Raw genomic sequence first — 13,181 nt, forward strand, 5'->3', positions numbered from 1 at the left:
ATATTCAGCTGTGACTTGGAGAACATGGAGCAGGGATGTTACCTGTAAAGCAAATGGATGGAACTACCCAAACAGTAAAATCAGGGCTCTTCCCCCCAGCAAAAAAGGCCCTGAGTAAAATATATAGGTGTCTATATACCCTCTGTGAATCAGGTTTAGCTGCCCAGTGTCTCTGAAAGTGTTGTCCCTATTACTGACTTGATTTTTATACTACTTCTGCATTTGTGTTTTAAGTTACTCTGCTTGATTCTGAAGAACTTCACTAATCTTACAGAGAATAACCTTTCAAGAATGATACTTTGTCAGTTTATGGTTATTGCTTTAACAATGACGTGTTGCATCTCTAACTAGTGTGTACTGCTTCCTTCCTTTTTTTTTTAAAAAAAAAGCAGACTCGAACAGCTGTTTGCAACGAATATAGTGATGCTCCATGTGCTGTGAATCTTGTTTTAAGATTAAGGTAAGAAACGTCATCTATTTATTTTCATAATCCCCCTTTTTGTCAGCTCTGTCATTTCTCCCTCCCTTCATTCAACTTTCATGATATTAGCAGGGGAGACAAAAAAGTGTTAACAAAGTCAGTCTCCCAATGTGACCAGCAGCAATAGTGTTCCTGTGACTAATTGCTGTCTTTTAATTGCTTACTAAAACAGAAGGGTGGAGGAAAAAAATGCACTGAATATGAATGTAGCTTCAGGCTGAGGGGACCCTTCATTAAGTATTTTCTTTTCCCCCTCTTTCATTCCCTTGCAGGATCACAGTGAGTTTTTAATGAGTTTCTTTCACACTTCAGCAGTCAACCTCTGACAGAAATAAACCATGGCTGTATTACAACTTGCCAGCTCAGAACATTTTACTGGGCAGGTTTGATCAGCAGCGGAGGGGAAAGTGACTGATATATTTTTCAAAGAACTTTCAGCCTTTTAGGAAATGATACAAATATGCTGTCAGACCTGATCGTTCTTCAGGCACTAGACAAAAGTTGGTTTCCGTTTTAATAAAGTGAGTTTACATCCCGTTAATTGGTTCCCGGATATCACGTTTCTCGGAGCCCTAATTAATTTTCGGTTTTAACATGCTTTTCATGTAGTCCTAGGCTAGGTTTCTTTTCCCCAGATCGCTAGCTATCTTTTTGAAAGAATAAAACTTCTTCAGAGATTTATGTTATCCCACTTCCCATCTGAAGGAAGGAGCATTCCCCCCTCCCTTCATTAGCATCCTGATTTGCTGCTGTGAGAAAGCTGAATACACTCCTCTCAGTAGTACTGCCTTGGCATTGGCAATTAATTCTAGCTCTGTGAAGTCCCCTGGTACGGTTGGAAGCCATATGATGCAGTAACCTTGCTGAACCTAAGAAGGTTGGCATCTGGTTACTGCCTGGATGGAGGACCTCCTGGGAAGCCTCTGTTTACCATTCTAAGTCCTGTGATAGAAGAAAGGCAGGCAATTAAATGAAATGAAAGTTGTCATCATGGGGTGGACCCATGGCTCTGTGGTAGAGCATCTGCTTGATGCCTAGAAGGTCCCAGTTTCAATCTCCATCTCCAGTTACAGGATTTAGTATCAGGTGATGTGAAAGACTCCTGCCTAAGATGTTGAAGAGCTGCTAGCAGTCTGAGTAGATAGTACTACCCTTGATGAACTATTTGTTTGACTCAGTGTAAGGCAGCTTCTTGTGTGTCCAGTATCACTGCGCACTTCCTTTAAAGACCTTTGTGCTCATTTAGTAGGCAGTGCAACCTTATACAAATGATTTGGGATCCAGCATGGTGAACAGGTGTCAGCATAAGAGCTTCCTTTTTTTTGCACTTCCTGTGTAGTCAGAAGGGAAGCATTTGGAATTTCTCCTGTGGAAGAAGATACAAGAGTTTACGATGTATGTGGAGATCATGAATTAGCAACTGCCTTACTGTGTAACACACAAAAAGGAAAAAAAAATAACTCAAAATACTTCTTTTTCCTATACTTCTCTCCCCCCCCCCCCCCCCAGTCAGGAGACTTAGGAATATGTCGCATGTCTTCTTTCCACCTTTTCCACCTCCTCCTTGGCTTGGATCTCCTGGAATGATTCTGTGGGCAAAAGAATTTCTACCTATGGAGTGAAAATTTCTTCCTTCCCACCGTGGCCCCAAATATCCCCCCAGATGTTGTTCCAAGGGACCTCTCTCCCTGACGAGACTATTTCAGGAATATTTTGGGGCTGGAGTGAGGAGATAAGAAAGTTGCTTTCCATGGATGGAATTACTCAAGCCTTTCTCGGTATCTTAATCTCGGTTTCTGTGGGTTATCAGATTTGAAATTCATGCTGTAGCTTGCCTGACCAGCTCTGCTGGCAACAAAGCAAAATGCTTCTGTACACAAACATTGTTTACTCAAAACCATTTGTTCCTGTTATCTTTCTCCTACTCAAAACCCTTTTTTGCCCATGCGTTCTTAACCAGCCAGAGGATAAATTTCTCAATGCCTGCTGTTTTGCTCACTTAATACTGTGTGTTCATTTCTGTTTGATTCTGTATTTTACTTTGCAGTGTAGCTTTTATATTGCTGTTACAAATAGGACAGAGTATTGTACCTGATATTGAAAAAATAGATAATCTGCAACTCTTTTCTGCCAAGTGAGATACCTTGGCTTAGTGGAGGAAGACTCCTCACCAGTGTTCCCTCTAAGATGAGTTAGTGTGAGCTAGCTCACAGTTTTTTAGCCTCTGGCTCACACATTTTTGTCTTAGCTCAGGAAGGACAGCTCCAGAGCAAACTAATTTACACAGTAGCCAAATTGCTCACTCACAACTTTAATGCCAGTAACTCACAAAGTAGAATTTTTGCTCACAAGACTCCACAGCTTAGAGGGACCATTGCTTCTCACTCAACAGAATAGGGTTGTTTGTACTCACCCATTGCGACCTATGTACATGCAATATTAATTTACTATGTTCTTATGCCCCCAAGAGTTTAGGATAGCATATGTGGTTATCTGTTCTGTCCTCACAACAACCCTGTATGGTAGGTTAGGCTAAGAGAAGGACTGGCCCCAGTTGAGCTTCTTGGCAGCTTGATTGAACTATATTTGTTAACTTCATTTATACCCCACTTTTCTCTCCAGCTTGATTGAACTATATTTATTAACTTCATTTATGCCCCACTTTTCTCCCCAGTGGGGACTCAAAGGGGATTACAACATTCTTCCCTCCTCTATTTATCCTCACAACAACCCTGTGAGGTAGATTAGGCTGAGAGTGTGACAGGCTTCCATGGCAGAGTGGGGATTCTGTTGGAGTTTGCAAGTTCTCTCTTTGAAGTCATGGAAGAATTTACATGTTTGTTTTTGCATGCTGATACCCTAGCTATTTAGTGAGAGACCCAATATGCACGTAGCTGCCACCATAGCAAGGTGATAAAATGTGTAAGTAGTTAGTTTTGGGTTTCTCCAATTGGGTAATCAATAGATCAGAAGATGTCCCAGGGGTGGAGGCTTAGAAAGTTTATTGCGCTTTGTTCTAACCCTCACCTGGGGATAGCATGTGTGGTTTAGACTTTAGAGAGTCAAGATGTAGGTTAGTACAGTCAGAGTGGATGTTAATCCTTTGTTTTTGTTTGTAGTACTTCCCAGTGACCCTTCTCTCATTAGTAAAGTGGAGTTTCTTTTTAAAGGCTAATACACGTGTTCTGCTGCATTTATTAACTCTGCTTTTTACACTGAAATCCCTAAGAGATTCAAACCCAGGTCTCCCAGATCCTAATCCAACACTGGATTTTAGTTGCAGGTGATCACTGTCCCCCATCAGCATCACCTTGCACATGGCAAATCTGAGCACTGTTGCTGTGATCAGGAAGAACTTGTCATATCATTGTCTTCAAACAAACAGTGCTTGCTTTGCACTCATAATGGCTGCAGTACAGTTCCTTGAGGACTGTCTCATGTGCCCAACTGATTTGTTAGAATCTGTTCTAGTCCATATTAGTAATGTACTTTCTGTGTGGGTATAGTTTGGGTTATCTTTAGTTCTCCCTGTTCTCCCTTAAACTCTCTAGCAGAAGCTCGTGTGCTTACAGATGACAATCATGCTGGTTGTAAATCAACACGTTTTTTCTAATCTTTGTGAAAAGCTGATGTCTTCTCATGTAATAAGGCTGCAGAAGGAAGAGTAGAAAGGATAAAGCAAGGTCTCAGTAGTAAGTCTTATAGCAAGGCTAGTTGAACCTATTTCGATGCCCTGGCCAACTCAGCACGGGAGGAGATGCTAGGGGTGTGAAAAAAAAATGCCGGTATTTTTCAGCTTTGGGTAAATCAGACCTGAAAAATATCGGTAAATGCCGAATTTCCCCAGTAAAATACCGGTAAGGTATTCGGATTGGGGCTATATTCGGGTCTGATTTACACCACCAGAGGGAAAGGAGGCATGTTAAAATGCCTTCTTTCCCTCTGGTAGCCCATAGAGATTTCCCTGTCAGTTTCACTCACTGCCAGTCAGTTGGGAGTGAAATTGACTCAGGAAAGCCTTTGCTTCTCTGCCTTCCCTTCTCCAGTTGACAGATTGCAGCTGGAGAAGGGCTGGCAGGGAACCTAGGCATGTTTAAAATGCCTTTCTTTCCCTCCCTGAGATCTGGGAAGAAAAGAAAGGCATTTAAATGTGCCGCCCCTTCCCTGAGCTTCTCTGCAAAAGTGGAGAGGCTCGGGGAAGGAAGAGGGCATGTTTGCATGCCTGCCCTCTGTTTTCCCAGCCTGCCCGCCATAGCAGGCAAGCTGGGGAGACTGAGTGCAGGCATGCAAACATGCCTCAGTTCCCTGTGTGATCTTCTCCAGGTGCCCCATGGGGAGGGAAAGAAAGGCATTTAAACCCAACAGCTGACTGGCGGCTCAGGTGGCTGTTAGGTTTTTCAGTATAGCAAAATGAACCCGGAAAAAAAGCCAGATAATTATGGCTTTTTCGGGTTCAGCTATACCGGTAGCCAAATACAGACCTCTGGTCTGTATTCAGCTTATGTGATACCCGTCATGGTCAGTTGTGGAGAGGGGCTGTCTCTTCCAGCTCCAAGGTGAGCTATATAAGTTGCAGCCTGTTAGAGCCAAGTGGCACGTGCAGGGAAGGAGTGCTTGATTCCTGACCTGCTGACATTCCAAGGTGAAAATGTGGACCCTTCTTGAACCTGATCTGAAAGGTAACAAGAAGTGCCAGCCATGCCTGTTGCTTTCCTCTCAACTTTCTTTTCCTTTTTCAGTCTACTGTGCACAATTTACTTTAGTACCAACTAAAACTAAAGCTCAAAATTCCTACATGAATTTGTGTAACAACTGAATGGACCAAATTATCTAGGGAAAAAGGCAATACATTAATTTAATGCATTTCTTGTGTAATAAAAAACCTCCTCTTCTTTCCAGGAATGCTTTTAAAAGCCTGTTTTCAACAAAGAGAGTTTGTGTTTGTGCATTTTAATTCAAGGACTAAACTCATGTAGGTAGTCAAAGTTGGATACAGAGAATGTTATGTACAAGAGATTACATTATCATAAAGATACATGGGCAAAAAAGATTTTTTTGTGTTATTTTTTATTTAAAATTTGAAATTACAACATTCGTAACAATAAACCTAACTACAACAGATATACAATTCAAAATATATCAAAAAACCCTAACAATTCAAAAATACACTTAGGATTAACATAGCTATCCATTAGCAATATTACTCTATCGCCATCAATGTAATAAAATTAACCACTGATGTATTATCAGTAGAGTTTCTATGTTTGAACTTCCACTTCACAAAAGGAGCCCATTGGCAAGAAGGATTATGGACAGCCAAATTCATACGATAAATTGTGGCTTGTACCCATCACATTCATCTCAGTGGGGTTTACATGATTCCATTATATACCTCCCAGAGAGCATTACGCTAATCTAGTAACAATTTACTAATAATCCCTGGCCCCAGAACGATCTGGCTGTCCTCAACCAGGACCAGGGCTTTTTCAGCTCTGGCCCCAACCTGGTGGAACTCTTTGTCTAGTGAGACCTGAGCTTGGTGCAGTTCCACAGGGCCTGTAAGACCAAGATGTTCCACTGGGCATATGGTTGAGGACAGTGACAGAAAGATCACCGCCCACGGTCCCATTGCTGGGTCTCAGATTTGTCTGTACTGGCTGCCCCCTTAGTTATCCACCTTGAAGGTTTGTTGGGGCGCCATCTGTTATGATTGATTGATTGTTAAGTTTTAACTGTAAGATTGGTTTTAAATTGTGATGCTAATTTTATTGTATATCAAATTACTGGAAGCCGCCCTGAACCCTGCCTAGTGGGGAAAGGAACGGGATAAAAGTCAAATAAATAAAATAATCTCAGCAGGATTTACACACAGGATATTTCCTTGTGGACAGTACCCCTGCCAGTTTGGCTGCGCAAGCAACCAGTTGGGTCTCTTATTCAGTGAATCAGCCCTGCTTCATAGGGCTTGGATTACAGGCCTTTTCTGAATTGTAGCAAACTGAAATGGGCAAGCCTATCTGTCTTCAACCCAGTGGAGTGTTCATTAAGGCAATAATTACCAAGACCAGTTGCCAAACATCGTCATTGAGATGATATGTCCATCTCCTTTGAGTGTGTGTTGGCTGCAGACCCAACTGTGTATGTTAACTATCACAATTGTAATCCAGCCTTCCTCTAAAGAGCTTGAGGTGGAGCTTTAGCCTGATATCAACCTCTTCCGGTAGGCTGGGCTGAGTAATTGTGACTTGTTCTGTGGGGTTTATAATACAGCAGGGACTTGAAACCACATTTTCCCATGTTCAAGTTCAGCACTTAAGCTTCTGTGCCACACTGAGTCTCAGGCCTGTTGTCAATTCTCAACTTATTTTATTCTTTCGGAGTGAGACTATTTGAGCGGTGCTTCAAAGAGCTTTAATTTTTATTAGAACAGTCTTTGTGACTATTACAAATGGCGGGCTCCTGTGGAACTCTGTGTACATTCTTTTCCTGGCAGGAAAGGGCAGGCAATCTTTCTTTTTGAGCAGAATTTATAACAGTAGTCCAAGATAAGGGTTTTTTTATTTGTGTTGCTTCTCTATACAATTTTTTTAAAATGCACTGGCTACTGTAGAAGCTCCATACCTGTTCCTCCCCCCCCCATTCTTGTATTATTGGTTTTAGTGCCTGCTTTTTTTTAAAGGCCCAATAGTAAATCTCCTTGCCACAAACAAAAGCTGAGAGCACAATAAAAGATAACTATTCTATAAAATGTATTCAGTATTGCTCTGGCTTCCATCGCTCCATTCTGCATAGAGAGAAGGGTAGGATCTCTCAATTGTATGTGGTTTGTTTTGTAATGTGCCTTGAGTTCTGGTATTAATACGACCAGAAGGAGATAACATCTCTTGGGATTGTTGGCTTTATTTATCACCGCTGTTTTTTTAAAAAAAATTCATAACAATGCAAGCTAAGCTGATCTTTAAATCTAATTGTTGATATGACCTGGAGAGCATCAGACAATTTCTGCAGGAGCTGCTGAGGGCTGTGGCGATGAGCTCTGTGGTTTCTGAAGAGTAATAAGTCAACCGCTGCATGTTAGACTGCATTCTCCCGAGAATTCGTCTGGTACTGTGATTAATCTTCACATGCATAGCAGGGTGGGTTTTTTTTAAAAAAATGGCTTGGTGGTCCAATAAAGCTTGGAATGTCAGGCTTGAATGTCGCTTCAAAAAATAGAACAAAGTTCAAGTCCAGTGGCACCTTTAAGACCAACAAAGTTTTATTTAAGGTATAAGCTTCCGTGTGCAGGCACACTTCTTCAGACATGTTGAAATGGAAGTTATGAGTCCATACATATGTTGGTCTTAAAGATGCCACTGGACTTGAACTTTGTTCTGTTACCCACCTGAATCTATCATCAAGTAATACTTATCCTTCAGAGTACTGGGGCTGTTAAACCCCCCTAAAGACACTTATACAGCCCAAAGTTGAAGCTGTTCACTGTGTCGCGTTCGCAGCAGGCAGCAACCAGCCTTTGGACTTCATCCAGTGCAGTTTCTTTTTGCTTCTAATTATTGTTCTAAAAATCTTTGGGATTTGATTGAAAGGCAAGTTACACCATAGGAATTAGTCTTGTTGCCAGGAAATTGGTCCCTTTCAAGTGACATTTAGGTCATTGCTGGCTGGCTTCGCAACACAATGCAAAGGTCTTAGCAGCCACCCACACTACCTGAAAAGCTGCTCTGAAGTGTGGGAGGCTGCTGTTTAAGTGGAAAAAGACCCCCAAGGAAATGGCAGGTGCCCCTTTTCTGTGGTATAAAGGGAAATGCCTTCTTCTTGTGCAAGGGCAACTTTGGACCTAACCTGGTGTCAACACCTGCTGAAATGAAATGTGTACATAGATCGTCTAACTAGGGCCAAAACCTATGGATAAGTCACATACAGGAAAGCAATCCTTTTCAGTGCAGCCAATATTATATTAGCAAAAAGGTACTGTAAAATCCTTCTTATTCACTAAATCCTTCTTCAGATGCTGGAGAAGAACCTATGGTACCCCCATTATTGCTAGGATAACATACAGTCACCAGCACCATCACTTAGCTTGATTATAGTGTCAATATCTCTGAGTGGTTCCAAAAATAAATTCTCTTCATCAGGAGAATGCACATACACAGTGCTTCTCATAATGAAAATTATCTATTTAAAAGAAAAGTCCTACCTATAATTAATAGGCTTCTGTTGAAACGTAAGAATACCGAAACTTTAAAATCTGCACTTTTTCAGCGTTTGAAAGGGTCAGTCTAATTTATCTGAGTTGATGTATTGCCTAGACATTAGGGTAAAAAATTCCCCAGTAAAGTTTTTGAATCTTCCTGCAGGGTATCTGTATTAGATAATCACAGCACAAAACTAGGCAGAGTCGTGGTATCTTATTAAAATAAAAACATGTTTTAATTTAATGTAATTTATATCCTGCCTTTCTCTTATTATGAAGGCAGCTTCCGATAAGTTAATTGACAGTGGAAACACTAGATAACAAAATATGCTTTATAATTACAAGAAAAGTCCTGCCCTCAGCTAAAAGTCCTGCAGAACGATTCCTGTACAATTTCTAAAAGACTAAGAGAACACGAGCTTCTCTAACATGTTAGAGGGAGGGGCCGTGGCTCAGTGAGAGAACACCTGCTTAACATACAGAAGGTCCCAGGTTCAATCCTCGGCATATCCAGTTAAAGCATCTGGTAGAAGGTGATGGGAAAGACCTCTGCTGGAAACCCTGGAGAGGTGCTGCCAGTCTGAGTAGACAATACTGGCTTTGGTGGACCAAGGGTCTGATTCAGTATAAGGCAGCTTCATGTTTGAGGATATAGTTCCTCCATGTAGAAGGCCAGCACCCAGAATGCTTGGGATTGGGAATATGTCCGTATGGGTTAGTGCTTGCTTGGGTGCATGAAATGACATCTGCCATCTAGGAAAATAATGTTCTGGCTACTGCTTCGGTATACCTGGTAGTGTTTAATGTGCCCAGTAGTCCTTGCTGGAACTTTAGAAGAATATCCAGATGTTGAGCAGTCTCAGGATGCTTTGATCTTAGCCTAAACGTGGCCTCAGCTGAGGCTTGTTCCTCTGCTGTTTCAAGACGAGTGCTATTCTAGTATCCTATGAAGGACAGCAATTTCTTACCTCAGTATCTGTCAGTGAAAGTTCAGGTCTGGGGCCTTGACGCTCGCACTTTCTGCTTCTTCAAGCCAAGTGTTCCTGTGCCAGTCAGCCATCTGTCATAACATAACTGTTGCACTAGAAATTCAGAGCGTGGAGATCAAGCACCTGCTGACTTAACAATGTCTGCACAGAAAAGACTGTAGTCATAATTCTTAAAAGCAAAGAATAGCATTTATCTTGCTTTTGCTTTCAGTAGCTCTGATTACCTCAATATTGGTACAATACCTACTGTTGAGTATCTTATGTTGCTTGACTATTTTCTTCCCATTCTTGTGATGGGAGATTGATATTTATACCTGTATTTCAAGTCCCCTGGAAACATTAAGTGCACTTCGTATAGGAGGCTAGGATCTCCAAAAATGAAAAGTTAGAAATCAGACCACAGCATTGAAGCACACTACAAAATTCAAACAATTCAGTGGGTCACAAATGTCTGCTTAGTATAGGGCACAAATACAGCCTGCTAGCCTACTACATTGCCTTTAGTTCTTTTGGGTGTTTGTGACAAGTCTGTACCTTGAATCCGGGCCAGTGTTTTAGACTGCCATAGTCCACAGCAGAGCTTAGTGTGGGCTAGAACAGAGAAATGGGAAGTTGTTCTTACTGCAGCTCCACAGAGAGAGACAGAAAGAGCCTGACTTATTAACCAGTGCTCCTGTTTAAAACCATGCTAACTCCTCTTTTGATGCCTAGCATTAAGGACACAACCCTTTGGTTAAGCCGCGTTCATATTGAGTGGGGTTAGCGTGTAGTTGACAGACAAATGCAGCTAGCAATTACTTAGTGGAAGTAGCTAGAGAAGACTGAATTGTATAAGAGTCTGGTTGCAGCTTTGTGTTGCAATCACTTTTCTTTGTATTGTCCATGGTCTTGCAAGCTATTTGGGAGGGGAAAACACCCTTGGGTTCATGAATGTGTCTAAATGCCTTATATCCTTACTTTAATTCTTACTTTAATTATATGGCTTGGATGAATTTCCTTTTTGTTCTCCAGATTACAGTCCAGCCTCTTAACCACTACACCATGGTGGTCATTCTAAGCCATGATTAATCCGCGGTTTGTCTCAACAGGCACTAACTAAGCTTCTTGGCTGTGCCCTCATGATATCTTCACTCATTCCCCTTTGCTTGGATAATGAAAGCCAACTTCAGCTGTTTGGGACCTTGGAATACAGGCACTAGGGCAAATAGAGGTTCCTCCATGAATCCTATCTTAGTGTCCTGAAACCAATGCCAATTCAGCCAAGTGCCTGTATTCAAAGATCATGAGCTGCTGAGGAAAGTTTTTGCCATTCACAGGAGGAAGAGCAAGGAAAGCAGGTGGCTGGAACCAATAAGCCATGTTTGTTTCCATAGTGGCAACTTGGAATTTGTTGACAACATGGTGTGTGAATGTAGCTGCTATATTGATCGTTTCTAGAACAGTCAAAGGCCGTGACCTACTATAAATTCATCCAGGGAAAAGAACTGTGAAGCTTAGGAATGAACTATGAATTGTGGAAGGTGCTCAGTTGACACCAAAACCCACAATCTTCTTCGTGGTCTCTGTGCATCACACCTCTGGGTTATAGTGTGCCTGTGCTGACCCCAATCAATATTGTAGAAAGCTAAAAGAGATTTTTGCGCCTGGTCACATGCCGGGCTCCAGTGCGCATGACTAGGGGAGGGGCACGACGATCCCACCAGTTCTCTTTTGACCGCTGCGCTGGTAGGATCTCCTACGCCTCAGTCAGTAAAAAAATTTGACTTTTGGTCTTCTCTCCTTTCTCTTGGACTTGTAGTTAGCTAGTTTTTAGTTTAGTGTTAGTTAGGTTGTTTAGACTTTGCTTCTGCTTTGGCAGATTTTTCTGTCCCCCTTCCAGCCTATGGCCAAATAGTGGAGCTTTTTAAAAAGGTGCTGGAAGTGCGGTAGCAAAATCGTCCCCCCTGACGGACGCTGCCTTTGTTTATTGTGCCTGGGGGAATCGCGTCGATTTGACTCCTGTGCCCACTGTGCGAAATTCTCTTGACAAACGAGGAAGAATCGAGCGGCTAGACTACTTGAATTGGCTCTTTTGCTGATGGCGTCGTTACAAGAGACATCCGGACATGCCTCCATGTCGACCCCTGCATCGGGATCAACGGCCGTATGGTCTCCGTCACCAGGCCATTTCGATGCCGACCGATCGGTGCTGAAACACTCGATCCCGGCTTCTCAGTCCGATACCCATATCCCCACGAAACAACATCGGGAGGGCAAGGACGATCGGCCTGTCAAGCACAAGAAAAGCTCCTCTGACAAAATCACTGTCGGGAGCCGCTTCGCTTGACTCCTCAGGCCGTGGGCAGACACAGGGTGTTCCGTCTTCACCCCTTCCTCGCCCAGTTCAACTCATGGATTCCAAACAGGACATGGAACTGACGCAGGTTTCCCGTTCTTCCAGTGTCGAAAGTCAGCACTTAGAACGAGGAGTGGATGCTGGGGCACATCCATCCCCGCGCGGCCAAGATGATCGGGATCGATCACCCGGATATTTTCAGCCGCCCGCTTGGGATCAACACCAGTGGTAATATTTGTATGGGGTGTATCCTTTCCCTGGCATGCCTTGGTTCCCTCCCCACCCTCCTATGGAGTGGGATCGTCAGTCCACTTCTTCTCAAATCTGTCGACATCGAGATCTTTCTCCGATACCGGAATTTGCTAAACCGTATACATCGGCACCGGTGAATAAATTGCACACCTCTGTGCCTTCAATGTCGACGTGCCCTAAAGACCAGTTGAGATCGATGCTGTTGACACCGGTCCTTCCGATATTGCTCTCGGAACCATTGAAGCACTCCAGCTTCTCCGAGGACTCACATTCTGCGGATGAGAACTCTCCCATCCAAGTAGAACTGTCTCCACCGCAACAAGTGGGAGACGACCTCCCTTTTTCTCTGTCTTAAGACGTTAAGTCTTATGGAGACTGTCAAAAGAATGGCCAACACCCTGGCCCTACCTACGGTGCAGTCACCTCCTACCGTCACAGACTCAGTCTTTGACATTATTCAGATGGGCACCTCAACTGCGGTCGCCCTGCCTCTGACATCGGTTCTTTTGCAGACAGCTAAAGCATCCTGGTCACACCCGGCCTCCATTACCGTCTCTAATAAAAGGATGGATCACATATATAAGGTGCAAGAAACGGGAGCTGAATTTTTGTTCATTCATCCCAAACCGAATTCTGATGTCAATTCCTCCTCATCAAAGGGCAAGTGTAACCACTCTACTCCCTCCAATAAAGAAGGAAGGAAATTGGACTCTTTTGGTAGAAAATTCTATTCCGCTGGGTCAATAGGCATCAAAACTTCCAACTATCCAGCCTGTATGGGCAGATATCAATACGCCCTATGGGAACAAATGTTGGAGTTCATTGCAGCCCTTCCTGAGGACAAGAACCACCCAGCTAGATGCCTCCAGAAGGAGGGTATGCTTTTGGCCAAACACCAACTCAACACTGCCAAACATACTTGACTCGGGT

At 42.9% G+C, this 13,181-nt stretch overlaps 1 protein-coding gene across 1 annotated transcript in view; it reads left to right on the forward strand.

Moving 5' to 3' along the window:
- STK39 (serine/threonine kinase 39) overlaps positions 1-13,181 on the forward strand; it is a 176,883-nt gene that overhangs the window by 102,611 nt on the left and 61,091 nt on the right. The window contains 1 exon segment of the mRNA XM_015422180.1: positions 393-460. Within this exon segment, the coding sequence (XP_015277666.1) occupies positions 393-460 (68 nt within the window).

The sequence above is a fragment of the Gekko japonicus genome, unplaced genomic scaffold (assembly GCF_001447785.1).
Source record: "Gekko japonicus isolate JY-2015 unplaced genomic scaffold, Gekko_japonicus_V1.1 scaffold375, whole genome shotgun sequence".
In the NCBI taxonomy this organism is placed as follows: domain Eukaryota; kingdom Metazoa; phylum Chordata; class Lepidosauria; order Squamata; family Gekkonidae; genus Gekko; species Gekko japonicus.